Source organism: Epinephelus lanceolatus, chromosome 1 (genome assembly GCF_041903045.1).
Source record: "Epinephelus lanceolatus isolate andai-2023 chromosome 1, ASM4190304v1, whole genome shotgun sequence".
NCBI lineage: Eukaryota > Metazoa > Chordata > Actinopteri > Perciformes > Serranidae > Epinephelus > Epinephelus lanceolatus.
In genome coordinates this window covers 5,846,763-5,874,737 of record NC_135734.1, presented here as the reverse complement: position 1 = coordinate 5,874,737, position 27,975 = coordinate 5,846,763, and the positions used below count along the sequence as shown (strand labels likewise).

Genomic DNA, 27,975 nt, shown 5'->3' with positions numbered 1-27,975 from the left:
AAACAAGCAGTTTTCAAGAAAGGCATTTGGAGCCACCTTTTGTAACAATAATAATCAGCTCCAGGGAGAACCCTTCCATGAATTAAAGGGGCTCTGTATGAAATAGCCTACAGAGTGCAGGAGTTGTCCGCACATGGTTCTCAACATGGAGGCAGTTGAGCAACAGTGCTGACAGAGCCGATGGTTTTAACCTGGGGGGAACTGAAGGGTGGGCGCTATGTTTCTGCAACAATGCCATTGCGATATTAGTCGTAACTATCATATGAATGCAGTGCAAAGAGACAATGAGTTAGCCAGTGGGAAAAACACATGGTTAGGGGAGTGCGGGGAACCTCTTAACATGGGGTAAATTGTAACACCTGCCAAATCCACAGATATTGGACGTCTACGTAAGTGACTGAATCCAACCATGTTTCATCTTAATAACTGTCATGTTGCCTAAAACACAGCACCATTTTGAATTACGAAACCAACTCCCAGCAAGTGTTAGCTTGGCTTGATAAAATTTCCACACAGTGGGATTAGTTTGTAACGTGGTGTTACAATTAAGCCACCTATAACGTACAGCGCCAATGAAACAAAAACAGCTCATTTTTGCTCCTTTTTTTCAGAGTGATATCAAAAACAAATGACAGATAGGGGAGTGAGTAGGAAGGTTCTGTGTCTTGGTGCCAGGGATGTGGATAGCGGCAAGTCTGGAAGAGGAGTGGCAAAGGTATTTGGCATCTGCCATGTGACTCTCCATCGTTATGGATACCTATCCTTCCCCTGATGTAGATGGAGAGATAGGTATCTACATACATCTATCCATCAATCTATCACAGATGGGAAGAGAAAACATATATAATATATGAGTTGATCTTTCCATTCACAAAGCATTGGTGGTTAGGTGAGAGATGTACAGATGTTTGGATATCTATTATAGATCCATAAACAGTATCAACCTACAGTATATAGATAGAACTGTAGTGAATTTATTGTGTTAAACAGACTTTTCCAACAAGTGTTACAACTAACCCTCTGTTCTAGTTCTAGAATAGTTCTAGAAAAAAACAACAGCTGTTCATTTGTAGGAGAGACGTGCATGTTGAAAGTGATTAATCTTAAACAGTTCTATTAACATTTAGCCCAAACTAAAATGTGTTAGGTTGTCCTCTACAACAAACCAGAGAGAAGTTTGGATTACAACCATGGGTGTGTAAATAGAAGAGGAAACAACTTTGGAGGCGGGCCCTGTGACTTTCTATGAAAGTTACTCAGTGGCACATAAAGCCAAAAAAGCTCAATTTCCATGGTGTGGAATTACATGGATCTTCTGCATCGTGGGGCCCATAGAGCAAGCACACTGGAGACTTTCAGTTTCGCCCTCTGCTAACTTTAATGGGGATAAATCATTTAATTGTGCGGCTCTTCTAGACTTACAAAATGTTATCAGACTGAATGGATCAAATCCCGATAGTGAAGTGACTCACTGATTGATCAGTGATCTACTGATTTTCAGATAATGTTAAACTTCAATTAAAAGCCTAGTCCCAGTTAAATGCCAAGTCCCTTTTACTAGCCCGGTGTGCCTACACATTTTGTCAAATAAACGCCTGTCTCCATTAGATGTCTGGTCTGGTTGCCAAGCAGTTCTTTTTTTTTTTTTTAATAGTTTTTTAGTTTTTTAATCTTCCGATGTGTAAAAGCGTTTTTTTTGGCTACCTCAAATAATGCGTCCATTCTTCAATTACCCTGTAAGTTATTAATATTCCTTCAGTCCGTAGGGGTCCTCAGATCAAAAGAATCAAAAAGGTTTTTCATAAAAATGTATCCAAGCTGTGAGCATTGTTTTAACAGGATGGAGTGATGTTGTGTTTGTATGCTGGGTGCTGTAATCCTCAAGTGCTGTAACTCACTCTCTCCTTGATGCACTGTCTGTCGGAGCTAGATCAAATGAATGATTCATAATTGATATATTGTCTGATGCCTAATTTTTGAACGAGTAATATTCATACTGGTTTAAATAAATAATTTGATTATATTTCCCAATCTTTGCAGAGCAAGGAATAAAAGGCCTGTTCCAAATATAGGCCTGTAGATTTCAGTGATTTAAGCAAATAATAATCTGGGCTATTAATTGAAGTTTTACAGTATGTCAATCGCAATATAAATCTATGGGAGAAAGTGTTTTTTGGCCCCATGGTATCACGTGATGGACCTGGAAGTTGTAAAAGTTTAGCCACTATGTAAAATGGGCTTTAAAGCCCATCACTGTTCCTAGGGGTTTCATTACGACACACAGAGAGAAAGTGTGACTTGTGACCTGTACTCAGGACGCCATTACTCCACTTTATCTCTACATAGCAAATAGAGGTTTACTGCTGTATTAATGCTCTGAACGTTGCATACAGAACCTTTAAGGCCAGATTACAAATCCAGGAAATCAGCAAAAGCCCCAGACATACTGTGACTTTTCTGTTTTAAGGTAAGTTGATTTATTAAAATATTGACTGGAAATATGCAATTAAGCAATATCACACAAGAGGGAGTGCTGTTGTACATTATATCAGCATGGCTGTGATTCAGTCTGAAGATAGTCACAGCCCTGCTGATATCCAGTACATTAGCACAACCTCAAGTGTGATATTGCTTTTATACAACAGTTCACAAGCGGCATTTATCAATAGTGAAAAGCAGAAACAGGTTCTCATTTTTTTTTGTTTATTTAATGATTTATTTAGCTCCGCCAACACAAATAGTTTGGCAACTTGACCGAGACTGTACTGTTGCCAAGCAACACACACAACATTCCTACACACTAGCTTGCTAATTTGTGTATGTCTACACTTTACCACAGGCCAGCTACCTTGTATCACGTAGGCTACATCTGTGTGTTTCCGTTTCTTTTGCAACCAGTGAAATCAGTCTATTGACAGTCGCTTTGGTGGCAAATGTGTGATGCTGATGAGTTAACAGCTTAACCAGTATGTTGTGTTGTCTTCTAGTGTCATCTGAGCACATCTGGAGATTTGCAGTGAAGTATTTGGGCTTCTTTCCATCACTTTTCCTTTTTCTGACAATTCATTATTTAACTCAAATGTTTTTTGTGGTAGTATGTTTCATTTTGCGGTGCAAAGTTTGTTACCACTCCCCTTAATGTAGGCTAATTAACTGTTTACATAATTAAAAGCTCAGAACACCTGCAAAGCGCAGTTAGGCCGTGATCACACAGAGAGCAGTGCAAAGCAGAGAACAGAGAGTTTTAGCAGTTGGAGGCAGCTTTTCGTAATTGTCTTCAATGAGAATGAAGCTTTTTGCTCACTGTTTTTGCATTGCTACGCACCTCACGTTTCTGTGCTCAAGGCTCCTGGCATTTTTGTCAGAGCACTCTGAACTCCCTGAGTTGAAAAAAACTTCAACTCAGAGCAGAAAAGCACCCCACGTCATCTCCGCTTTTTCCCATTGTCTAATCGGATGATTTGAGAGGTGGGCCTTCTGTAGTGGTCACGACAACAAGTTTACAGTTGGTAAATAATGGAGGAGAAACTGGTGGTATCAGTTGCTGGATACCCAGAGCTATATGACTATATGACTTTACAAACCGCACTTACCATGCTCTCAGTAGAAAACAGCAGGCTTGGAAGCATATAACTGCAGTACTTGAAACAGCCATCATGGAGGCAAAGCTCCTGGACCAACTGGTGGTCCTCCTGTGATCCAATCTCTTTTTTAGGGTCTCATGTACCCACACAGATCTCTGTTTACCTGTTCCCAGCAAACTGACAACCTCTCACCCTCAGCCAGAGCTACAGCAAGTTCCCTCTGCCTGTCCATTTTAGGAACCAGCTACTAATTACTGTCTAATAAATAAAAATAAATTAATCATAGATAAATAAACAGTATATTGATTACACAGAAAGATTAGGGTAAGGAGGTAATGGAATGGTTGCCTGGCAACAATAAAAATGTGCAGCATGCACTTTTTTGTTTATTTGTTTGTTTGTTTGTTTGTTTTTACTGCTGGCATTCAATTTAAAAAAAAGGCCAGTGTGGTGCACCTTGGTCAATCACACACTTTGTGTGTGATTGAGCCTGATACATGCATAGTTAAAAGTCCCACTGCTGTTATGCTGTATCAGTGCTCATGGAATGCCTCTTGTCCAATCAAAATGCTTGGTTGGAACTAACTGGTGTCTATTATGAAATATCAATAGACATAAAAAAGGTTGTTTATTTTCTAATGTTTGACAACATAGAGTTTTAAGAGCTTCATTGTTTCAGTTGATCTTGTGCTTATAGGTGGCATATTCCTTATGGAATGTGTGTGTTTAATCAAATCAGCACACAGCAAAGCTGGGGGCTGCACCCATATGATCCACTGGACTGATAAATGTGATAAAGTAAGGAAGCTTATCATACAGTTATTATGGCTGCCAGGGGTTTCAATGGGCTCCCTTCATCCCCTCATCAGTGAAACTAATGCTTGTATTTCAGAATGATTTATTGCTAATATTTTTTTTTACAGATACCTTAATTTGTGAATCACCTCTGCATTGTCAGGTCAAAGGTGTATTCAACATCCACAGTTTAGACAGTTCTATGATTCACCCCTGCTGACTCTGTCTCATGCTGATTTGATACTGCAGTGGAAGAGGTTTGTGTTTACTCTTTGCTGGTCCACTTTGACTGCTGTCAGTTCAGTTCACACATGTCACCATTTAGTATTGTAACACAGTTCAAAATGAACAGTGAAAGCTGTCAGATCATGTGAAACCAAAATGAGCCACATGATTTTTAGTATAGTTTAATTCAGATTTTGGAACGAGATCTAGGATGTATTTCAAGTTTTGGTTAAACACAACTCTAGTATATCTTCTATAGGCCATTAAAATATTGCAATAACAGATTTGTGTTCTGTTAAGGTCCACCCTTAACTTTAATACCTAGGGCACCCACTAACTCACCTGGCAGAGCAGGCTCCCCACATACAAAGGCTGTGTCCTTGCTGCAGCGGCTGTGGGTTCAATTCCGACCTACGGCACCCTGCTGCATTTCATTCCCCCTCTCCCTCTCCCCCATTCACACCATAGCTGCTCTATCAAATAAAGGCAGAAAGCCCCCAAAAATATCTTAAAAAACAAACAAACAAACAAATAACTTTAATACCTGACAGGCTCAACAAGACAGTCCCATTCAAACCAATGCAATAATGTTTAAGCAACATTTCAGTCAGTGTGTTTACATGACATCAGAATTTTTTATTTATTGTGTCAGACCATCTAAATCCAGACTTTTAAAATACATGTAAACATGTTAGTCTGACTGAAATGTACTAAGTCGAATTTCTCAAAGTCAAACTAACACACCCAGATAATGTGATTTGGAGTTGAATAACTCCTTCATGTATACAGTCAGTCAGACCCAAACTGGCCGAGGCGCTCTGCGCATGCTCCACAGTTTCCACCCCGGGCTTTGACCCAAAAGTCAAGCTTGTAACAACATGGTAAAAATCTACATCCAGAGCTGTGCATTTTTGGACAGACAAGGAGACACAGTTCGTGCTGTGTCAGCTGAAAAAGTTAAATATTTTTAAAATACATGGATGGGAGGAAAACACGTAATGTGGGCCTGTCCAAATCAGTGGCAGAAGAGCTTGACGACACTCAATTGTTTGGTCTGTGACGTAAAAGGTTAACTGGAAAAAGGTCCAATACTAACAAGCTGAAAGGGGGCATATCGCCACCTATCGTAGCAGAGTCGGACATATTTAGGTCAATGAATCGATTCCCCTCCTGTGCTTGTATACTTGGACAAGGACAGTAGTCCAATTATATAGTTAAGTTCTAACTGTAGCTCCACTTCACTGTGCAAGTAACATAATGAGTGTTAAAGATGTCTTAATTGTTGCTTTCTCCATATCCCATGTTCTTGTGGATATATAGGGAGGCCAGCAACAGTAGATGGAATAAATATACTTTGTCACTTTTACCTGTGTAAATAAAAGTTGCGTTTCTTGATATAACGTTTTCAGAGCTTTTACTTAACTACAACGTAATAGTAGTAATACCACAGAGTAAAAATCCTAGATTTAAAATCTTACTGAAATAAAGTACATAAGTACTAACATAAAATATAAGCATCAAAATATAGTCATGCAGAATGGCTCATTTTAGAAAAAAAAATAGCAGTCCATAATAATACATCATAATTTATTATCGGAATTATACCTTGTGTAAACAGTATTAATTTGCAAAGCAACCAGTGACTAAAGCTGTCAGATATATGTAGTGAAGAAAAAGCAGAATGTTTCCCGTAGAGACGTTGTGGAGTAGAAGTATACAGTAGCACAAAATGGAAATACACAATTAAATTACCTCAAAATTGTTCCTTAGTATTGAGTACATGTACTTAGTTAAATTCATCCACTGACTGCCATGTGTTACAATAATATTTTTTCATATACATAGTTATAAATAGCAGGGTTCAAACAATTTTTTTAATATATCATACATTTTATCTTTTTATTTAACTAAGTTTTTTTTTTTTTTTTTGTTAATACAAGAGGACTTTGCATGGTTAATTTCCACTTTTCAACTGTCCTTTATGCCTGCAGGATTCAGATGTCATGGGGTCTGAAGACAGCCAGCTGTCATGTCCAAATGGCCCTGTGCCTTGAACCATCCTGCACTGGTGTCAAACTGGAAGGTAACTTCATCATAGATGACACTGATAGCCATCCTCAAGCATTGGGCCTTTTATCAAAACTGATATAAGCTCTTCCTCCAAATTATCCTTAAAGACAGAAGAACAGCTCAAACTCCATTTAGAGGGTGTCGCTGGCGCTTAACTTCGAACAGACAATACCCACCCCAGCAACAGCGTGTTCACCCTGCTGCCATCTGGCAGGCGATTCAGAAATATCCTCTAAAGGCTATTCCACCATAAAAAAAGTTGTTTTTTTTCTCTTGCATTTTGTTGTGCAGGCCTGTGTTGTAGAATGACAGTGAATGAATCTTACACCTTAAAATCTAAGTCTGAAACATCTGAGACTGAAAAATGCAACTTTGCAATGTATGTGTGTGCTTACTGCAGATAGGGATGATAGTAAAGTATCGTGAGGCGTTGGTACTTGATTTGATGGGCTAAAACTTTAGAGTAATTAATTAAATAATTTTCATAGACATATATATGTTAGTTGCAGATATTCTTTAAACCCCATCTTGAATAACCTATAGGCAGTTTAGCGTGTGGAGTACTGATGTAGGTGATAAAACACAAACACAAGTCTCACTTGTCTTCAGGTACTCTGACTGGCGTGTTGTTTGAATATAAAGGAACCCTGCTGACTAATTTTTAGTTTACTTCATTTTTCTAAGGCAACTGGTTTCCTTAATTCTTCTGAATATACACAACTCTTCATGTAGCCACCCAAACTCAGTCTATTTAAGTTGCCAACACTTGAAAGAACAAGTTAAGTTGGCTTTTCATTTTAAAGTTGCATTACCAAACAAAATTAGGTAGCTGACAACCAATAGCGTTTTAAGTACACTTAACAAGAAGATATAAAGTAAACATACCATAGAACTAAAAGTTAAGTTTACTGACTTTATTCAAGGCAACCAGTTTCCTAAATCTTAAACAGCCTGGTACAAAAAATGTTTTTGGTCTCTATAGCTAATTTTTAACATTCATGACAACTGTAGAAGGGGTGATTTTTTTTTCTTTTTTTTTTACAGTCCACCCATTTACATTTTATCAAGGTCCAATGTTATGCATATTTAACTGTTAGCTGATCGTGTCCTTGCCCTCTCATTCAGATCCACCCCATGCTCCTCCACAGCAAAAACCTCTCATCCAAATATGGTCACTTTGGTTAAAAAATACCAAGATGGTGACAAACCCATCTCCTGCAGTTGCCTGGCTCCTTCCTCACACTCTTTCATCAGTTACTCACTGGTCCACCTGGTTTGTTCCCGTAAAGCTGCAATGTGTTTTAAGTTATTGCTTTTGAGCCTCTGTTGCCTTTTACCTTTCTGTTACTTGTCTGCCTGACCTACTGCCTAATTTGATCTCCTGCCTTTTTGCCGGCTTCCAGCCTGGTCAAGTTTGCCTTCCTCTGTTTACCTGTCTGTAAGCATATCTGTACCCTCACTCTACAATAAACCACTAAAATGATCCTGACGCCCCAACGGTCTGCATTAAAGTCCTTCCCTTGTTGCCACTCTCCCTCACCATTGTGACATGGCTTTCCAAAAGACAGAAAATGTTATCAACACTGGTCATTTTAGATTGTATTTCTGAAGGAAGTACTATGTATCTGAAAAAAGGATCATCCAGCCATGTATAGGTTTGATTTCTCCCATTCTCAAAGAGAAACTCCATTAACTTTAGTAAAGTCTCTGTAAGCAGAAAAGTTCAATTACCTAACAACCAAACAACTCTGCACATACATCATTCTACACAGTGATGCTCAAATATCCAAATGAATGGCAAGAGTACACTGGAGAAGTTTTCCTTATAGGCTTTCTCCTAGAATGCCCCATCTGACCTAAATCTATTACTTTGAACCCAGAACTGCGACTTTTTGCCTAAACATAACCGAGAAATCCCTTTCTGGTAGAAAGCCCCAGAGGAAAATTCCTCCCAACTGAACAACACGCTTAACGCATTTTCGAGTGGGAGGGGGGTTTAAAGCTGCATGGAGTCATCTGCTCAATAGTCCCCAAATGATACTGGGAAGTAAAGTGTTTGTTCATTTTACTGATGGCATGTTTATATGACTATTTTGAAGAGTTATGGTTTTTACCAACTGGATTTGTGAAATACATAATAGTTTATAATGAATAAAAGAATATGCACTCTTTCTAAGCTTAAGTTTTGGTTGTAACTTCCTCCGGCTAGAGAAGTGTGAGGACTTTCATTCAAGCCAGTGGGATGAATCTATGGCTTGGACACTCATCTCTGTCTGCAGTCTAATGACTCAGAGAGAAATAATACTGGACATACTCCTTCCACAGAGATTGCTGAGTGTAGTTTACTCTGTTATGACCTCCCCTAGAGATAGTTGGACATGTGCACTTTGCCAACATTGCTGTTTGCATGTTTAAATGAGCTTTTGGCTTAATGAGACAATATAAACATTTATTGTTTTAAATATCAGTAATAACAAGTGTATTTAATTTCCATGTATAAGATATAATCCTATCTCAGCAAAGCCAAGCAATTATTATTAAATACATCAATAATTGTTTTTAACATAAGTAAAAATTGACACTACAGAGGCAAAATATGGCCATATTTCCCAAGATTTCTGGGGACATTTTGTATACTTTATTAATCCATGAGGGGAAATTAATTTTTTTCACACTGTTGTCATATACACACAGGCCAGAAAAACACACACATGCACAAACAGGACCTATACATACGTTAAATGGAGAGATGTTAGAGTGAAGGGGCTGCCTTGGACAGGCTAAAGTGAACAGATAAGTTTGTATCTTTCTTTAAAAAATATTTAGCAAGCTAGCTTCCCTGATATCTATAGGAAGTGTGTTCCACAAATTTGGGGCGTAATTGACAGCCCTGATCTTCTTCCTGCTGTTGTTGGGAACCTCCAGTAAACCAGCAGCAGATGATAGCAGTAGTCTTGAGGCAAATGGTTAACAAGGGAGTTTGCAATGGAGCTTGGTCTTAGCCCATTTAGGGCTTTGTGTACAAGGGGGAGGACCTTAAAATCAATTCTAAATGTAGCAGAAAGCCAGTGCAGAGCAGCTCAGACTGGCCTGATGTGCTCTGTCCTCTTGGTTCTGGTTAATAGCCATACTGCAGATTTTTGAATGAGCTGAAATCTCTCAGTTGTGTTTTTTGGGTTGAGTAGTTAGTAGTTGAGTCGACTTGAAATAAAGGCATGAATCAATTTCTCTACATCTCTCTAGCCTTGTTTATGTAGGAATTGGAGATAAGATGTGAATCTAGGATCACACCAGTAGAAGAGATCTCCAATGCATTAAAGGCCTGTGTTTGCAACACTGGGAAAGATTGTCTGAGTAAACAAACTGTGGATAGTTGCAGACCATAGAGACAGCTCCAAAACATCAGACCTAGTTCTGATCAACAACAAACGTCATTTAAAGGGGGAGATGGCTGTGTCACGTGGTCACATTAACTTCCTGTTTACCGCCTGCTGTACCTCCAGACAGTAGTACACAGATTGCAACACCACTCTCCGCTGCTGGGGCTTTCACCAATAACAACATATGCAGCATTGCGATCCTACAGCCACAGGGTTGACTACTGTATAATTTTAATATTTTAACCGCTATGGCCGTGATTACTGAGGAGTCATGAAGACGTGACATTGAGGAAACGTGTGCAGGCCGGGAAGGATCCCGGAGATTTCCTGACTCCAGCTGACTGGAGTTCAGTTAGGTGGTGCTAAGAGTCGAGCATTACTTCACCTGTTGTCGCAAACCAAACCGTGGTGATGTGGAGGACTGTGAAGGTCTGATATTGCCTCAAATGTTTATACAGGGGGTTTGAGTGATTGGAAACCATCAACTTGCGCCTGAGAAGCTGAACTAGCCTGTTAGCTAGTCGTGCTAATTCCGGTAGCAGCAGCAGCAGCAGCAGCAGCCGCCGCGGTGTGAGTGGCTGGCTGTGAGGGCTGGCTAACGAGTTGTGTTTGGAGAGTGGAGCTGCCCGCCGGTGCGCTGAATTCAGGAAGAGTCCCCGGCTCCGGCCCCCTCAAGCGGGCAGTCAGGAAGAAGCTGGCTGGGAAGGGATGGCCTGGTCGGTCTTCCCGTTCCAAAGGACAAGGCTCTGCGGTGTTTGAAGGAGGTCGAGTACGGCTAGAGGCCACCACCGCGGGTCGAGGCGCTATGATGGCCGCCTCCCCCTCCACGGCCGGCGGCTTCACGGCCTCCGGGCTGTCGGTCAGAAAGAGCGAGGAAATAGCGGATTTGATAGATTTGTTTTCCAAGATGCAGTACAGAGCAAAGGAAGTCATTCCTCGGGTAAGATTGAGGGAATCGCCATCATTCGGTGTGCTTTACGTTGCATAGTCTTGTATGAATGATAAGCCAAACTGCTTCGCAGAGTCAAGGAAATTAAAGTGATCTTGTACCTCAGCTTAACAACGAAGACTGTATTCGGTGATTAATGAGCTCATAATAAACTTGAAGAATCATTTCTCAATTCGGCTTACCTCAGATCCACCAAGCTGCACTTAATCTCGACAAATTTATAGTGTTTTTATGGATACACACTGCTTTCTACTTTAGAACAGCTGTTATGTAGATGCATGTTTGCGTTAGTGGTACTTCTATCCTTCGGTCATATTTGAAATGGATGACATTTTGTTAAAAAAATTGATTGTGAAGTGTTGTTAATATTTGTCTGAATATTAAATATAGTTGTATACATATTTGAGAAGTTATCAGATTACATTGACGTGCTATTGCTCAATCAATAACATGTAAATTTAATAATAAGTTTAGAGTTGAAAGATGAATAGAGTAAAACTGCCCTCTGTCAGGCAAGTTCCAGTAATCTGAATGCCACACATTAGGACTTGGATGGTGCTAATGTTACTTCTTACACGCTGTGTGACATATTGAGCGGTTAAGGGAAACTCACTTTACTGGTGTGGAAGTCTGAATCTAATAATTAGTTTGACATCACAAAACTGCTCTCTTGTACGGTCTACTTGTACAGTATGTTTTTATTATTTTTAGAGAGGCTAGTATTAGATCCATGATTAATGAACTCTTTAGTCATTGTAATGAATAAGCCATCAAGCTATCAGTGTAAAGGTAACAATTATTCTGAATAGGGCTGCACCATATGCAAAAAAAATACAAATAATCCTATTGTGGTTATTTTGACAAGTATTGCAATGCGCATATATATATATATATATATATATATATATATATATATATATATATATATATATACACACATATATATGTATATATATATATATATATATATATATGTATATATGTATATATATATATATATATATATATATATGTATATATGTGTTTGTTTATATATAAAATCATGTATTACCCTATATTTTTACTTATGTCTGGAATATGATATGTAGGCTGGGGCATCTCTATAGCACCACAGCGCTTAATTTTTTGTGGTAAATATGGTATGTTATGGCAGCACCTTTCACAAGGGATGCACGATGATATCGGCATGTCATCCGTATCAGCTGATATTGGCTTTAAAATGAACTCTCAGGATCGGCCAATATTCTTTTTCTTATTTTACACAATTAATGAATATCACATACATTGAAAAGCATTGTATTTCAAGCCTCCATCTGCTGGTGGGCCATGAGACTATGCATGCATAATATGATGTTAATTCCACGACAAAAGAGACTTGATGATCACTAAGATTAGGTGGGGGAAGAAATGGATTTATCGATATTAGTATTGGTTATCAGCCAAATAAGTTATATATATATCCGATATTGACCAAAAATTCAATATCGTGCGTCCCTACATTATACCTTTATCAAAAGATTGCAGCTTCTGCAATGTGGATATTTCACTTGGCCATATTGTGATTTCGATAATATTGTAATTAATTGTGCAGCCCTGATTCTGCATGCGGCTTAATGTAATTCATATTTATGGATTTACCCTCCATATAAACTCCTGTATATTTTTGTGATCAATCAGGGTCTAATAAAAATAAACCAAAGAAACGAATCTGGACTCTGTGGCTAGACCTTGTTCTACCCAGTTAAATTACTGGTTAAGTTTGATCCAAAAAGACTCATTCCCAAGTTCTGTCATTTTTCAGATGAAAACTGAGGTTCCATTTAATCCACTACTATAACTTCTGTTTTTGTTTCTCCTCAGGTGGAGGTGATAGAGAAGCGCTGTCTGGAGTTATTTGCCAGAGATTACAAGTACAGTATCATCCATAACTCCAACGGAGAAGTGTGCGGCCATTATCCCCGGCAGATAGTTTTCCTGGAGTATGAATGCACAGATGTCGAGAGAGACAGGTAGTTCTCCACCACTCAGTCAAACCATCATTTTCCGATACAAAGTCCAGTCCACTCAGTTACTAATTACCCTCTTGTTTATTTGTGTCACTCCTCTAATCATGCACACCTTACTGTAGTGCAGGGAGCAAAGGTCAGCCTCCATCTCCAGCCTCTCTGACCCCATCAAAAGGGGCCAAGTGACATTTTAGGCAGATTCAGCCACATTGTAGCTGGAAATGGGGAATGATCTGCTGTGATTCAACAAGTCCTTATTTCTCACTGCTGTTAAATGCAGTTGAACTATTTTCCACTGTAGCGCTGGAAATAGAAGATGTGCTTTAACATAGGAGGAAACTTTAATATACTGTATTTAAAAAAGGCCTCCTTGTTGGGGAAATCCCTCATGAGGACGGAAAACTTTCCTTCCAGCAAAATATGTCCATGTTTTCATGTTATTGTCTGTCTTGCAGTTTCCCATGATTCAAAGTAATAAACTGGGAAATAACATTTTAAAGTATTTATAGCAGAGTTGAGGTCAGTTGAAAAATTGTGAACAATAAACACACATCCAAAGGGCTTTTTAGACAGTATTATTTGTGATGACAGTATCTACTAGTGTTGAAACAATGAGTGAATCTACAGTACCAGTCAAAAGTTTGGACACACTTCGCAACATATTTAAAATCACAAAAATATTTAATTTTGACTTAAGTATAGTGATAAAATTGTATCGTGGATCCACTGGTGATCACCCCTAGTTTTTACTAGTTTGAATCACTTGGTTTGTTTGTTTTGGAGAGGGAGAGACCTGTGGGGATAATTTGGCTCCTGGTAAAAGCCTCCTGATTCTAACCAGGAGAAACCAACTGCAATGAAGCACTGCACTGTCTTTTGTTATTGTTTTGATTGCAAGACCCCAAGCAGCATAATATTGTTTATTGAAACTAATTATCAGGTGCAGCCCTGATTAAAAATTCAATAGTACAGTATATTTGCAGCATAAATATACATAAAATAGTTGCCATGGTAGAAAAGTTATGTAGCTTGGTAGTGTTTAAGAACATGTAGTGTTTATGGGAATTTAAACTTGTTCAGTGATCTAATAACAGAAACAGACAAGTATGTGAATGAGAACAACTATATGGTCAATTTGGCAGTATGAAGACACAGTATGGGTGAGTATATATGAGTACAGAGGGAGGGAGGACGCTGAAGGAAGGTGTAGCAGGCTGTCACTCAGCAGGCTCACAGGCTTTGTGTAGAGCCTGGTCACAGGTAGGAGCTGTGTGGCAGCAAAGTTGAGAGGAAACCTTTCTGTTCTCTCCAGCTTTTTCTGTAATTATGCATTGTAAACGTCAATATGACTGATAATACAGCACAGCTCTTGTCATTAACATGTACTCATGTTGATTTTGTCAGATGATGTCCACCTGTCTGTCCTGCTTCTGACAAAATGTTGGCTGTGATGCAGTTTTGTTATTAGGGAAGAGACTGAGCTGTTTTCATGTTTTTCAGGTGTCCCACTGTGGGCAGACAGCTCTCCAAAATGAACGTCAAAATGCTAATGTGGACTCAAATAGTTGTCACATGAAAACAGCACTGTAAAATTAAGACAGCTTGATGTAAATGTAGAAAGCCCTTGCTGGGTTTTCTTAGTTCCTTTATGATTATCTTAGATGCTCATGAGTTTTTTTTTGAATGAACTGCTCCTTATTCAAGCCTTTATAAGTTTCTGTGTTATCATGGCCAAAATAGCCGCAGGCAGTTAAGATATATTGGTTAATGTAATGAAATAATCAGTGGTTGTTAACTTGTTGTGTAGCAAAGGCAGAATGTCCCACTTAACTGTAACCTGTATGTCAGAAGATAAGCTCAGTTTATTATTTGGAGGTGTCAGCAGTGTTAGCGTGTTGCTTTATAATCATATTTTCTGTGGTATGTGCTGAATTACATTTAAGAGATTAAGTCAAATGACTGATGGATAACACATGGTGGTTTGTGTGTGTAGGTTTGAGAGCACAGTTCAGATAAGTAAGCTACAGGACCTGGTGAACCGGAGTAAGCTGGCTCGCTGCAGAGGGAGGTTTGTCTGTCCCGTCATCCTCTACAATGGCAAGGTACCACTAATCAGCTGCTCTTTGACCTCTTCTACTCCACTTCTCTCTACAATAGACCAATTTTTGTCGATTTTAAAGGGGACAGGAGATCTTTAAGGGGGGATAGCAGGTCAACAGTATATGCCACATAGAAAACATCTGAAAGCTGGGAACCTGAACATTAATTTGAGATGCAGCTCAGCACTGTGTCAATTTTTTTCTAGTCATACATCTGCAACAAACATTGTGCTCTAGATTTAATTAAAATGGTCAAAAATCCCTCCTAAATACCACATTAAGACACCAAGACCTGGAAGAACACCATAAAAAACCCACGCTGTGATTTGGTGTCAAAAACGTTTGACAAAATTTTTCTGGCGGCTGGATGGCAAGCACTTCTGTTCTGGAAACTGCTAAGACCCCCTTGTTGTCAATATACCTATGAAAACCACTGAATGCCCGAGGTCTCTAGTTTGTGGCTGTAAGTTTCATTAGCCTGTGATTATCCCAGAGGCCACTGCAAATTGGGCTCATTGAATCCACAAGATTTATAAAATTAATGCATTTCCAACACTGTTTAGGGACCCAATATGCAGAAATATTCACATACAGTGGGCAAAAATAACATAGTTGTACTGCATGCCAAAAACTGCAGGTTTTTTTTCACAAAACTGCATGAGACTAGCATAATGTGACATGTCTGTCAAGGGGAGAGTTGTGGGTACCCACAGAACCCATTTTCATTCAGTGAGAGGTCAAGGGAACTCTGTGAAAATGGCGATGCCGGTTTTTCCCCTCGCCAAAATGTAGCCTTACATAAGAGTATTATTTATCCCCTTTCCCTGAGAAGCTAGAATAACATGGTTTCTACCAGTGAATGCCTTAGATCTTTTAGTTTCATATGATACCAGTATCTTCTCCAGCTGTAAAACTTAGCCCACTACAGCCTTTTAAAGACAGTAATATTGGCCAAGGTGGCTGACGTCCCCACTGAGTTGAAGAGCTTAACCCTCACTGCCTCAGAATCAGAATCAGAAATATGAAATATCAGAGAATATGAAATAAAAATAAAAATAACATTATCATTGCAGCTTGTACTGGAACAACAGGGATAAATGCAAGGCTGTTTATGGAGCCAAAATAATAAATACCTCCAGGTGTCACCGCTTCATAGAAAGAAATTAGCAGATGTTCTGTTGCCGCCACTACCTCTTCTGTATATTTAGGCTGAGAGGGTGATGAGATGGTTATTGTAACAGCATGCTAGTATGAACAGTGAAACAACAGGCTGATCCAGCATCATTTCTTTTTTTAAACTTTTTTTTTTCTCTTTAAAACAGAATTAAACAACATTTGTATCAAAGACAAATACAGTCACCTTTTATAATGTGCTGTCAGGGGATGAGTACCAGTATTTCAATATAGAGGTGGGTACTGGTCCCACTAGATCCAAAACAATAGTACATGAACATAATGAGGATGTTCAGTAGTACATTAAGGTTCTGCCTCTACCTGCAAAAACAAGAGGAGATTAAATAAACAAAACAAAATAAAAAACATAGCCACACCCTCTGCCCTCAACAATGAATAAGGTTGGAATATCAGAAAACTTAGCATTCTTTATATATGTGACCAAGTAATTTAGACAAAGTATTAAAAATCATTTTCCAGAAGTGAAATGATACAGCATCTCTTCTTCCTCATTGCAGCATATTTGCCGGTCGTCCACTTTGGCAGGATGGGGGGAGCTGTATGGACGCACGGGATACAACTACATCTTCTCAGGTACAACCCCCCCCCAACACACACACACACACACACACACACAGACTCATCTTAAATTTAGCCTAACAGGGGAAGTTGTGGCTGACTTGTTTTCCATGGGTGGTTGCAGTTCCTTGTGTGCTCTCTGACCTTCTATTAGTTGCAGCAGTTGTCAGACAGCTGTCAGAGTTTCCCATTGAGATTTTATGTTCCTCCAAATGACTTGGCATTAGCTTCATTCAGACGTCACCAAGTAGAGCCAATAAGAGGAAATGTGTCTTTCTAACACTTACTGTAATATGATAAAATGATGATTAAAGGATAAAAATAAAGCAAACGTTCACTTTGATAGATCTTGTCTGTCATGGTGTGCCTTTGAAAATGTTGTCTGCAGTTTCAAGTGTACAATTTGTGGTAAATGTGCTAAAATATACAACAACTCTAGTCTGTTTAAAGAATAATACCACTGTTTTGCTGCTTGGGTCTGATTTTTTTTTTTTTTTTAGTTTTGGCTATCATTTTAATCAGTTATTCAAACAGTGTACTCACAAAGTTCATTGGTGAGATGTGTTGACGAAAATAACTTTTAACATACAGCAACGTGAGGAGTCAGATGATAAGCCACGTTGTATTCAAACTTACATGGAAAATAAATGCGAAAGAGAATTCATACCAAAATGTCTGATATAAAATTTTATCAATTAACAGACCGGCTTTTTGCTTAACTTTGAGCTATTGTGCTCATTAAAGTTGTTCAAACACAGTTTACGTGTGCAGTGAGGAATTATTAGTGACATTTCAGTTACACTCACTTTCAGTTTAATCTTGGAATGATGTGGTTTAGATTAGTGCTGCGTGCAATTATTGACTATTTCCATCACAGATCATTCTGCTATTTATTTTCTCAATTAATTGGATAATTACTTTGATTAATTGGTTATTCAGCACCATATCTCAGGAACAGAAGGGAAAATATTTGGTCAGATACTGAATTGGCGACATCTTGGGTGTCCACATAGAAACTGTTGATTCTGTGCTGTCGGGGGGACAATGGGTGTGAAGCGTCCATGTTTTCACAGTCATGGATGTAAACTGTAAGAGAAACTTGACTGGTGCGTGGAAGCGTACAACTGCGGGGTGGTAATTCTAGTTGCTCTATACATTGGTGTAAATCAGAAGTCCAGCTCCGTGTTCTCAGGCTGCACACACCTGAGGCAGTAATGAGCTGTTCCTTTAGTAACTGGCCAGCATTAGGAAGATGCCCAGAGGGGATAGAAACCCTCACTGAGGTTCCTCATTTCTGAAATACTTCTGTCATGGCCTGAAACAGGTTTTGTGAACTATTAGCAAATGAAGTTATGCAGAGAAGCTTGTAGTCCCAGTTCGCTGACTGGGCTTTTCCATTACTTACATTCATTTGGCAGAGGTTTTGTCCAAAGCACTTCCAATAAGTGCATTCAACCTCAGTAAGAACAAGAGCTAGATGTCATCAAAACTCAAGGTGCATCATTCACAGACAAACAACTGGAGAGTGTGCCGAGTGTGAGTCTGTCAGTCAGACTTGCTGCGTCAGAAGCCCTGGCTCTATTTATTGTGACAAACACAGACAGTCCTGCAGAAGAGCTGCTAGGGGTGAGGATCACTTTTGCAGATCTACTGAAGATAAATAGTATATTCTAACTGATCAGAAGTTGTATTGATTTACACATATACTGTTTCTGTGAAACCAGGCTGAGTGTGAGGGGGATCATTTCTCAGCAGTTTGTCACTGTTTGGCAGATTTAGTTTGAATCATTTGTCATTGTATCAGTTTGAAAATGAAAGTGTGATTTGGAACCGGCTTTGTTGGTAACTTGATTACACCCATCGATTACAAACACGAATCCTTTTCATTTGTTGTATGTTTTTATTTTTATCATTTGTATACTGTTCAAATTGTTATTGTATATCTTAAAAAATATATTTTTTTTAAGTTTGAGCCTTAAAAAGATCTGGTATTAACACTTAAACAAATAATATCTTTTTAAACATAAATAGCATAAAAAATAAGGCTGTCAGACTATTAAAATAATTAATTACATACTCTATGATTAATTAATCTAAATAAATCACATACATCAATTTTTGCCGTGAATGTAAAAAATGAAGTTCAAATTAATTTTGGCAGATGTGGCATCGTAAAGCTGCTGGATTTTGGACACGATTATCCAAAACTGGTCTGCAGTCCATTTTGTTACAAAGTTTAGTTGGTCACAGGCGGGCTTACTCAGTTTGTGTCTGAACGCCTGGTCGAGTGTAGCTTGACAAGGTTTGCAGCTAGCGCTCACATCAGAGGCTGTGCTAGCTCAGACCTCCGGGTTCACTGCTAAATGCTTTGCGTTGAGGTGATATTTCAGGCTTGCAGTACTCCGATGGTATGACAATTCCTTATTGCAGAAACTGCAGAAAACAGTGCAGCTAAGGCCAAGCAGTGTTGTCTCGCCGGCCACCATCATGTGACGCTGTGGCCTTCAGTGGTGCACCGGATCAAAGGGCACTACAGTATGTGATTAATAAGCATTCATTTTTTAAACGCATTATCTTTTCTGTCATCAATTCATTGAAATTGATGCCTTATTTTTTAAGATTTTTATGAGTTTTTACTTTTGGACCATCATATGAATATAGACATATCTGCGACATCTGATTCCTTGTCACTCTATTTCTATGACGTAAACCTTTGATATGCCGTTCAATTGGCAAATATTAGCACCTAATTATCATGTAAACGCTCAATCAAATTCTCTTCTTTCTGGTTGAAACATTCTTTCTGCACATTTGCCCAATGTTAACATAACAGTAGGTGACGTGCGTCGCACACAACATGCTGCTACAGCTGTTTCTACGTGCCTCCCTCTGCTGATTATGACAGAGAATTGTTTATAAATTAAAAAGATATTTAGCGCTCTGCTAGGGCTATGTTTTTATGTGCCTATGAGTGCTCCTATCAATAAATATATTCTTTGATTTTGAAACAACAGCTTTGGGTGTATTCTGAATGGCATGCTATGTCTTTTTACGTTTAGTAGGTACTGCAGCTGACCTTACAAAGTACATACTGTTTCATGCAGTATGCACACAATGGGGACAGACTACTGTCTCATAACATTACGCCTTGCACTTTGACCCTCTGTCTCATATATTTGTTACCTTAGAGATAAAACAAAACTGCGCTTGTAGGGAGACACAGGTCAACCTGGAGAGACCTGCTGTTGTTGTTACTTTGCAATGTATGAAATTTTAACTTTGATGTTATAGCTGCATACAAGGTAGATTCTAACATATTATATTCACCACAGTAAAATTACATATGCATTTCTCTGTCATTGTAATTTTCACAGTTATGTCCTGTTGCTGGTGGTAATCTTTCTGATTATTTTTTTCATTTTAACAATTAATATTCCTGTTATTACTATAAGACTGGTCATCACTTACTTTAATTCACTGTCAGCCGTAATTGCGGCTTCTGAGAGCTGTCAATCAGCTGTCAACAGTCTGTGTCTGCGGCTCAGTTGATGTAACAAATCTTCTGCTGTTCAGAGGATTGTGGGCCAGAACAGCCAGAAAAGCATGCTGACGTGCATACTGCCAAATATGACCGGATGTAGTAGAACATTCTGGTATTTTTGGCATACTGCATTTGACATACTATGTATTGGGACATACTAAATCTCTTTCTGGCATACTATATAGTATGGAAGTATGGATACTGGAACGCAGTTAGTGATGATGATGCTACGGCTGAATTGTGGAGTTGCTGGACAGAACAACCGTCTATCGCTGCCAGTAGCAGTAGTCTGCAAATGAGATATTAAGACAACATTGGTAAATTGTAGCTTCTGCCATGTGGGGTGTTGATACATTATACATTATTATTTATTACTTGATTATATTTTGTTTCATAACTGAGTCTTCAAAGTAACTAAAGCAGACAAAAGATGTAATGGAGTAAAAAGTGCAATATTTCCCTCTGAGATGTAGTGGGGTGTAAGTATATCAGCACAGATAATAATAATAATAATAATGATAATAATAATAATAATAATAATGATAATAATAATAATACATTGGATTTATATAGCACTTTTCAGGATACTCAAAGATGCTTTACAAAGAGTAGCAACAGCAGTCAAAAAAATTAATAAAGTGAAAAAAGAAATCCATAGGGGAAAAAAATAAATGGAAATACTCAAGTCCAAATACCTCAAAATTCTCTAAATGTAATGATAGCAGTTGCAAAGTATTCTGTCTCTACTCAGTACTAATTACTAACAACTGCAGATTTTTCTAACATCACAATTTATGATTAATCTGGGAAAAAAATAGCTTTTAAGGGTAAAGAAGAGAGCATGAAAACAGCATCAACATAGAGCTTGTTCGTCATAAAAATTCCAAGGGTAGGATCCCCCCCCTGGACCTCCCTACAGAGGTTTGGGCTAAGCCCCCTATTCAGTGGATAGCCTTTACCAAAAAGAACCTTAATGTGACTTCGTATAAACGAGGAGGCCAGGACGAAAGTCATAGCAGTAGTCTGTTATTTTATCTATTTCAAATGTTCAATCTCAAATTTTCCAATTACTCATATATGGTATTTGTTTCCAGCACAGTTATGTCCTTTATATCTGCCTTCAGATGTGTTCAGCATGTTTGCTCTGAATGGTTTCATGTTTAAAACTCAACTTGTTATCAACTATATGAAATAACAAGTACTGTAATTGTGAATCAATCAATCAATCAATTTTATTTATAAAGCCCAATATCACAAATCACAATTTGCCTCACAGGGCTTTACAGCATACAACATCCCTCTGTCCTTAGGACCCTCACAGCGGATAAGGAAAAACTCCCCAAAAACCCTTTAACGGGGAAAAAAACAGTAGAAACCTCAGGAAGAGCAACTGAGGAGGGATCCCTCTTCCAGGACGGACAGATGTGCAATAGATGTTGTACAGAACAGATCAACATGATAAATTAACAGTAATCTGTATGACACAATGAGACAGAAAGAGAGACAGAAAGAGAGACAGAGACAGAGAGGGATGCAGGACAGACAGTAATGACATTAGCTTACAACAACATTAATTAAAGTAATGATATTATCATTCTAATTACGGCTATTGTGGTACAATATGTTGAAAGTATATATTAATATCTGATAGTATACATATGTGACAATAATCATATGTGTATAATAACAGTAGAAGTATGACTAATGATCACAGCAGCAGCAGGAGGCATCTGGCAGGACCACGGCAGCAGCACAACCACACACATCACACTATCCAGGCACCGCTGCGATATGAGTTAACCTGAGAGACAGTGGAGCACAAAGGCTCCGGAGAAGAGGCAGAGTTAGTGACATGCAGTACAGCCAAGTTAGCGAGATGCAGTAACAGGAATGATGAATGATGTACAGAGTTTGAGTACTTGTCATTAGCCTCATTCTGATCAAAGATATTCATCTTATTCATCACGCTTCTGTTTTTTGCAGGGGGCACTGATGACACGTGGACAGAGTCCGAGGAGGTTCCAGAGGATGACAGCGCAGTCAGGTAATCACATGACTTTTAAGGGGAACTCCAGTATTTTTCAACCTAGACCCCATTTTCCCATGTTTTTGTGTCTAATGTCTCGTTGGGACAACAAATCTTTGAATTATTCCACTACCGAAAGAAAGACAGTGCTGCAGCTGGCAGTGGCGAAAAGTCTCATTCTGAAATCTCATGAGAGGTGACTTGTTGCAGGAAGTAAATGGTGGAAACACGAGTGAGAGTTAATGATTGTTTCGTTGTAGTACAGAAACTGTTTCTTACTCTTATCTTAAAGATTTTCCGTGTCATTGCTGAATATTTAGCTGATTAAGTAAGTTAAGTAATAAGTAATGTTAAGTTATGTTGACAGACACTCATCATAACCATTTTAGCCTGTTAGTGACAAAATCAAGCACTATTAGTGGAAGTAAAATGGAGGGGTGCACCTGCAATAAGTGGTTATGTTGTAGCCTGTTTTACCAATGCTGGCTACAGCCATCTTTCTCATTACTGGTCCACTTTCAAAAATTGTTGTTCCTACGAGTCATTTAAGCTCAGAGATGGTGCTGTGACGCCGCTACAAAGTTCCTTGTTTATGCTGCCATTGCATTTTTATGTAGAACCAAACAATGGCGGCATCATGCTGTTCCAGTGTGTGATTTTAGACAGCACGCCAGCATTGCGGAAACAAAAGAGGCGTGACGGGCATGAAATGTAACACAGCAGCCTCGCCCTCTTGTGTGACATATATGATATGCGTCAGCAGCACTTTCTATTCTATAACAATGTCATAACATGGCAATAACAATCATTTAACATACCTGTTATATTGCGACTGATCTTTTCCTTGGTTCAGGGGGTAAGGAGCTCCTGGATCTCATTGTTTTCCTAATGTGTGGACATTTTCGGCCACTGTTCTTCTTTGAGTTAGTTGCTAACTGCTATCAGCTACTTTGTAAATATCCTGGTGGGTCACACGCACAACATGTTATCAAAATATCACACCTGTGCCGTCCATGATCCCATCCTGCTAGCTGTGCCTTGTACATAGATGTTGTTTCTTAACTGTTACTACCTCCAGTGATGCCTTAAAGGTGAAACAACTGTCTGTCTTTATTGTGATTGTACTTTTTGTTCAGAATGGCAAGGTGACATAACGGCATGAAATTCTCGCCTTGAAGAGGCAGTGTAAAGGGAGTTCCCCTTCAACTAGATTAGTGCACAGTGAACATCAGACCCTGGTCTGTCTATGAGCGCAATCAGTATGTGATGATGTCACTTGTGATATTGATAAAACACTACAATAAATGACCTCCAAGTGTGGGGTGATCTGGGTCTATAATATTGTTTCAGTGATCAAAGATCCAAAATTTGCAAAGTGAAAACAACAATACATATTTTCATTTTTAAGATAGGCCGTTTTTTTTTAAATTCCCATGGGACACCCACACCACCATTTCTGGCCAAAGAATCGATACAGATAAGTATTGTGATGAAATTTGGAATTTACACCCCTAGTTAAAAGTAATGTTACTGACTGAGAGATTAAACTTCTCATCAAAGTGAAACAGCTACCCAGAGTGAGTCCATTTTTCTATTAATCTTCTCTCCTTTCATTTTCCTCCTTTCTTATCTTTCTTTTGTGTTTCTTATCCCTCCCTCCTTCCCTCTGCTCCCTCCTCCTCAGGAACGGGGACTCCCAGCTGTTTGACAAGGTTCGGGGCCATGACATTAAGCTGCTACGTTACCTCTCGGTTCGCTACATCTGTGACCTGATGGTGGAGAACAAGAAGGTTAAGTTTGGCCTAAAGTAAGGAACAGCACGGACTAGTTCATCCACACTCGGGCTGTTATCTAGGTCACTGTTTCCACTGGCCTTTGTTGAAAGAAACCTCATGGGAGGCATCTGACTATTGACTCAGTGTATTTGTGTTTGGCCGAAGGTTTTTGCAGATTCAGCCATTAGTGGAGACTTGGTGTGTACATTGTGCTTGTGATTACGTTTAAGCAGTGGAGGCTTGAGATTTGGTGTAATTAGATCCAGCTCTGTGTATTCGGAGCCTGGTAATCATTGTCACATCATTCTTGCTATTTTAGGAGCTAATCCACAGTAGTTGTTAATAGCATCTGTTGGGTTACATGTGGAACAGATGGTACTGGTGCTAGTATGTTAAACTGCTGATTTTTGACTAAAAAAAGTGAGTGATCAAAAGAGCAGTAATCATACCAGGACAAACTAAAGAAGGATAACATGGAATAACATTAATGCTAGAAAGACAGGAAACAGGCAGTGAACAATCACACTATTTAACAGCAGTTTAAAGATGGATGGTTCTTGACATTACTTAAAGGGATTGTTCGGATTTTTTTGAAGTGGGGTTGTATGGGATACTTCTTCTCACTTACTTGAGGTACTTCATACTCAGTGTATTACCTACAGAAGATGTTAGTCGGCACGCCTCCAGTTTAGAGAAGCAGGCTGTAGTCCGACACGGAAGCTAAGCAATGTACAGCTGTGGAGAGGTCAGCAACAAAACATATTTTAACCACTTAAAAAAGTCCCACCTAAAGAAATCAATATCAGCTCAAAATTCATATCTCGGTATTCACAGGCTGACTGGCGATACACAGTGTATAGCTCGGGATTTTCTACGAAATGGGCAACATGTTTTCAGTTTCAATTCAAAGCCATATTTGAGATGTCACAAGCACTTTTAATAAAAACAGACTGTGATCAAAGTAAAATGCAAGGACAGAGATTTTATTCCCCCGTTTTAAAATATGCAGCTACACAACAGTTACACCTCCAAAACACTAGTGGGCGGTGGGGTTTCTGTGAAGTGCTGTAAAATTTAGTTGATTCAAAGCACACTTGAAACACACATTAAACATGGCTTTATAGTGACAGTTTCAAACACAAGTACACAAATCAGCTTCACTATAACTCGCAGAATTTACGGACAAAGCACTTGTCTTCTGCTGGACCCATTTTCCCCACAAATACAACATGCTAATGTTTTTAGCAGAAGCATTTGGCATTAGCCTAGTGACTAGCGGACTTTTCATCTACTCATATGAAGCCAGGAACATCAGCAACATTTAACAAAGATAATGTAACAAAATTTGGTTCCATTACAACTTACAAGGTTCACTGACAAAACAACTGTCTCATACTGAACACATTTTCCAAACAAATATAAAATGCTAATGTTATTAGCATAAGCTTATGGCATTTTACATTGTATAAATTAGCCCAGCGACCAGTGGAGATGACCGCTACTCATATGAAGCCAGGATAAATCACACACAAGACTTAAAATGCCATTTTGTGTGGGCTTTATTTTCTTTACAATTTATTGTTTCTCATCTTAAAGTAAATAAAAGCTTTGTTTCCACTGAGAGAAATGGTTTCAGTTCACAAAAATAGACAGGAGGTCTGCTTAGCCGCGACGTTAATTACATTTCTGGGGAGGTGCACTTCAGACTAGGGCTCTAACAGGAGTGTAGTGGTAGTCAATGAGGCAGGTGCACTACTTGATAGATGTGCAGGTTACAGAGGAGGAAGTGGGTATATTCTCCTATATATTCCAGTAGCTTTTTGACTGATAGGTGGGTATACTGTAAACAGCCAGAAAAAGAGGTGGATATACCCCGTATACCTGCATATGCCCTCCACTACACCACTGGTCTCAAGTGTTGCTGGAGAACTGTGTGTGAGGCGGAGCTGTGTGTAGAGTGTTAGAGAGGAGAGATGCACACTGGTATGCGTCATGTAATGCAACTTGACCCTATATCGATATAAACGGTGTTGTCTAAATTTATATCTTGCTTGAAAATATATATCGTACATAGTCGTTATATTGCCCACCCCTAGTTTGAGGCAGTGGTAGACCATCTGCTCGTGTGCTCAGCGATGTTAAATCAGTTTTTTTCAGTGGAGTATGGCTTTAAAGACAGTATCCAATGGCTTAATTTTCCCGTAGGAATTCACTGTCTGATGGTAAGGTAGAGCAGTGAAGTATTCTAAACATACAACATCACACTAAAACTGATTTTGATTTTTTTTTTTAGGTGGGTCTTTTTTTTTTCGGTGGCTAAAGGAAGCTAAGCAATATACTGCTGTGGAGGGATCAGCAACAAAATGTGTTTTAGCTGTCTAAAAAAAAGAAGTCCAACCTAAAAAAAAAAAAAAATCTACATCAGTTTGGGCGTTTGCTACATTTGGAATATTTTCACTGCTTTACCTTACTGTAGACAGTGATTTCCTCCAGGAAAATCAAGCCATTATATCGCTTTCGTCAAAGCCAGACTCCATTGGAAAAAAAAACAATGATTTAATGTCACTGAACACAGGAGCTGCGGGTCTATCGCAGCCTCGATCAGTTAGTTAGTTTGTGTTATTGTGTGACTTTGGTGAATCCAAACTAACCCTTTTAATATTCCAAAATCACAAAATGATACAAAAAAATTAACTGTTCGGGGCAGTGGTAGACCAGCATCTCCTGTGTTCAGTGAGCTGAAATGACTGTTTTTGTCAATAGAATCTGGTGTCTTTGCACAAGATAGATGGGAAACTGAAGCCGTTAATGGCTTCCCCGCTGAGACGAGCTATCTGACTAAAAGGAATATCAGTGAAAATACTCTCAATAGAGTGTACACTTAGACTGATATTGATCTTTTTATGAGGGACTTTTTTTTAGGTGGCTAAAATATGTTTTGTTGTTGACCTCTCCACAGCAGTACAATGCTTAGCTTCCATGTCAGATTCCAGCCTGCTTCTCCAAAGTGGGGGCATGTTGACTGACATCAACTGTATGTAATACACTGACTCAAAATGATATGAACTATCCCTTTAAATACAATATATTACTTCGAATTCTGAATGGTAAGAGCACACCAACAATTAAGGATGGGCTATAGACAATGTTTCACCAAATGTAAAATAAAGACCCACTGCCAGCACTGTCTTTTGCATGTATGGCAAAATATACAGTGATTCTGCTGTAGATGTGATAAGCCAAAAATGGCTCTGTATTATATAAAAGTGTTGTGTATTAAAATGCTGTATATTCACCATGTATCTCATGTGGCTCTTTGTGTCTGTCTCTCTCTGCAGTGTGACGTCCTCTGAGAAGGCGGACAAGGCCCAACGCTATGCAGACTTCACCTTGCTCTCTGTGCCTTACCCAGGTAAACTCCTCTTGTTAACTTTTTCAGTCCAAGCTGGTACTGTTTATCAGCAGACATAACAGTATCAGTGAATATGTTGGCAGATAAGTAACAAGGTTTATTATCCTATATTGGCATAAATACAAAAATGGGCCGATTTGAGTCAAATATATCACCCATTTTTGAGGAGTGGGACAAATCGTGTCCTTCCAAAAAAAAAAACCTTATAATTGTAACTTATCAACACACTAATTTAATTTTTGGTGGGAAACATTATTTTAAAAGGATTTATATATGAAATAAATATTTTTTATAAAATATTTTGATCTGCTTTCATTTTTCTAACTTCTAAACTTGCCCTGTGCCAGAAAACAGCCTTGTT

The 27,975-nt window shown here is 38.8% G+C and overlaps 1 protein-coding gene across 1 annotated transcript in view; it reads left to right on the top strand.

Moving 5' to 3' along the window:
• Positions 1-10,162: 10,162 nt before the first annotated feature.
• The window catches only part of mtmr14 (myotubularin related protein 14), a 50,893-nt gene continuing 33,080 nt past the window's right edge, over positions 10,163-27,975 (top strand). The window contains exons 1-7 of the mRNA XM_033627168.2: positions 10,163-10,994; positions 12,864-13,012; positions 15,003-15,111; positions 16,800-16,875; positions 22,385-22,445; positions 24,112-24,234; positions 27,541-27,614. Of these exons, the coding sequence (XP_033483059.1) occupies positions 10,860-10,994; positions 12,864-13,012; positions 15,003-15,111; positions 16,800-16,875; positions 22,385-22,445; positions 24,112-24,234; positions 27,541-27,614 (727 nt within the window). The 5' untranslated portion in view covers positions 10,163-10,859. The remainder of the gene's footprint in view (positions 10,995-12,863; positions 13,013-15,002; positions 15,112-16,799; positions 16,876-22,384; positions 22,446-24,111; positions 24,235-27,540; positions 27,615-27,975) is intronic.